Consider the following 2,540-nt stretch of genomic DNA (forward strand, 5'->3'; position numbering starts at 1 on the left):
AAACCTGGACCTTATGCCCAAGACCCTCTCACAAGAATGTTATTCATAATAAGTGGGTTTTCAAAGTCAAGCAAAAACTGATGGTTCTCTTGACGGGTTCAAAGCTAGACTAGTAGCTAAGAGGTATCAACAAAAAGATGGAATTGATTACACTGAGACATTCAGTCCAGTGGTTAAAGTGTCAACTATTAGAACCATCTTGGTTATTGCTGTCCATTTCAATTGGCCTTTGAGACAGTTTGATGTTTCCAATGCTTTCCTCCATGGCACACTTGAAGAAGAAGTCTACATGGAACAACCATTTGGTTTTGTGGATCAAAGATATCCTCACCATGTTTGCAAGCTGCAAAAATCCATCTATGGACTTAAACAGGCCCCTCAAACCTGGTTTAATAAGCTTGCAAACACTCTCCCTGCTCTCGGTTTTCAAGAATCGAAAGTGGACTACTCATTGTTTATCTTTTATCAATCTAACCTTGTTTCTACTAATCTATGTAGATGACATCATTCTTACAGGCAACAATGTTCCAGCTATGACAAAATTGGTTCACTGTCTCAAGCAACACTTTGCTATGAAAGACCTTGGCTCCCTCAACTTCTTTCTTGGTATTCATGCCCAATATATGCCTAATGGCATGCTGCTATCATAGTCCAAGTACACACTAGACCTACTCTCTTGGTTCAAGATGAAAGAAGCTAAACCTGCAAAAACACCCCTTCCAGCAGGCTCTCAACTGTCACAACAGCATAGGGATCCCTTGGAGAATGCTACTAAGTATAGGCAGCTTGTTTGGGCATTACAATACCTCACTTTAACAAGACTAGACATCAGTTTCTCTATCAATCAGTTGTGTCAATTCATGCACAACCCCACATTTGCACATGGGACAACAGCTAAAAGAGTTTTGAGATATCTCAAAGGCTCACTTAATCATGGTCTCATGTTCACTAAAGGATCTCTCACACTCAATATTTATCGTGACTCAGATTGGGCAGGGAACCCAGATGATAGAAGGTCTACAATAGGCTATGCCATATACCTTGGGCCATGTCTCATCAGCTGGAGTGTAAAGAAGCAAACTGTGGTAAGCACATCCAGCATAGAAGCTGAGTACAGATCACTTGCACTCACTAATGCTGAACTATATTAGATTCGAATGCTTCTTCAAGAGCTCAAGGTACCTATCACTACTGCCCCTACCCTTTGGTGTGACAATTTAGGGGCACTGTCTTTAGCAACCAATCCCGTTTTTCATGCAAGAACAAAGCATATAGAAGTGGATTATCACTTCATCAGAGAAAAGGTTGTCAACAAAGGCATCACCACTAGATACTTTCCAACCATTGATCAAGTTGCAGACATTTTTACTAAAGGACTCACCTCAGTTCGATTCTTGTTACTAAGAGACAAGCTGAAAGTGACAACTTCACCTATCAGCTTAGTCACTTTCAGCTTGCAAGGGGATGTTAAAGTATCTAGAGTATCTTCAGCCTCAGATGGAGGCTTGACTGATGGCCTCACTCAAGGCCATATACAGCTGGACAATGAAGGAAATGGAGCCTTAACTAATGCCTTAACTAATGGCATTGATAGCTGTCTACATTCTTGGAAAGACAGATCACGATGATTAGTCTGTTAGTTGACTGGAATTGATTTAGTTAATTATTTCCTTTTTTGATTCTTTCCTAGTTATGTTTGTACACTTTCATTCTTTTGTTTATTGTAATCTTCTCAGTTTGAATACCTTGTAATTTCCTTACTTAGAGTGATACTTGTATATACACAGCAAAGCTATATATGTTGTAACCAATTTATCAAGTGAATAGAATAACCTTGTCTCTGGTCTTATTTTTCTCAAAATGGCATCTGGTCGTTAGTACTTGTGCAATCTGGTATGAACATCGTTGGCTCAATATGGATTTTTAAATCCAAACACATGTATAACGGGACTCTGGAATGGCGCAAGGCCCGTTTGGTTGCCAAGGGGTATCACCAACAACAAGGTATCAATTTTTTCGATCTTTAGTCCAGTGGTTAAACCCACAACATTCCGGTTAGTACTTAGCTTTGTTGTTTCTCATCAGTGGTCTATCCGAAAAATTGATATTCAAAATGTGTTTCTCCATGGGAATTTGTCTGAAGAAGTTTATATGAACCAACCAATTGGCTATGTCCATCCGAGCTTCCTTAACCATGTCTGCTGACTAGATAAAGCTCTTTATGGGCTCAAGCAAGCCCCTAGGGCTTGGTATGCTCAACTTCATGAACACCTCTGCACACTTGGCTTCATCAACTCTGCCTCGAATTCGTCCTTGTTCATTTTTCACCACGGCACAATCACCTTGTTTGTTCTAGTTTACGTGGATGATATCTGAGTTACTAGGTCCAACTCCTTTGCAATTACCAAGCTTTTTTTTAAAGGAAGGTACCCCACCAGTTTCTTCACCTATGTCTTCATCGCATAAGTTATCTCTATTCTCTGGTAACCCCTGTGCCGATCCGTCCTTATATAGGAGTGTTGTTGGTGCATTACAATATA

The 2,540-nt window shown here is 40.1% G+C and overlaps 1 protein-coding gene across 1 annotated transcript; it reads left to right on the forward strand.

The window, feature by feature from the left end:
• Nucleotides 1-686: 686 nt before the first annotated feature.
• On the forward strand, nucleotides 687-1,151 carry LOC108998532 (uncharacterized mitochondrial protein AtMg00810-like). The gene has a single exon (XM_018975099.1). The coding sequence runs from the start codon at nucleotides 687-689 to the stop codon at nucleotides 1,149-1,151; it is 465 nt and encodes a 154-aa protein (XP_018830644.1).
• Nucleotides 1,152-2,540: the final 1,389 nt, after the last annotated feature.

Source organism: Juglans regia, chromosome 1 (assembly GCF_001411555.2).
Source record: "Juglans regia cultivar Chandler chromosome 1, Walnut 2.0, whole genome shotgun sequence".
NCBI lineage: Eukaryota > Viridiplantae > Streptophyta > Magnoliopsida > Fagales > Juglandaceae > Juglans > Juglans regia.

Excerpts from the sequence above, each read along its gene's own strand:
- LOC108998532 (XM_018975099.1), top strand. The coding sequence starts at position 687 with ATGAAAGAAGCTAAACCTGCAAAAACACCCCTTCCAGCAGGCTCTCAA.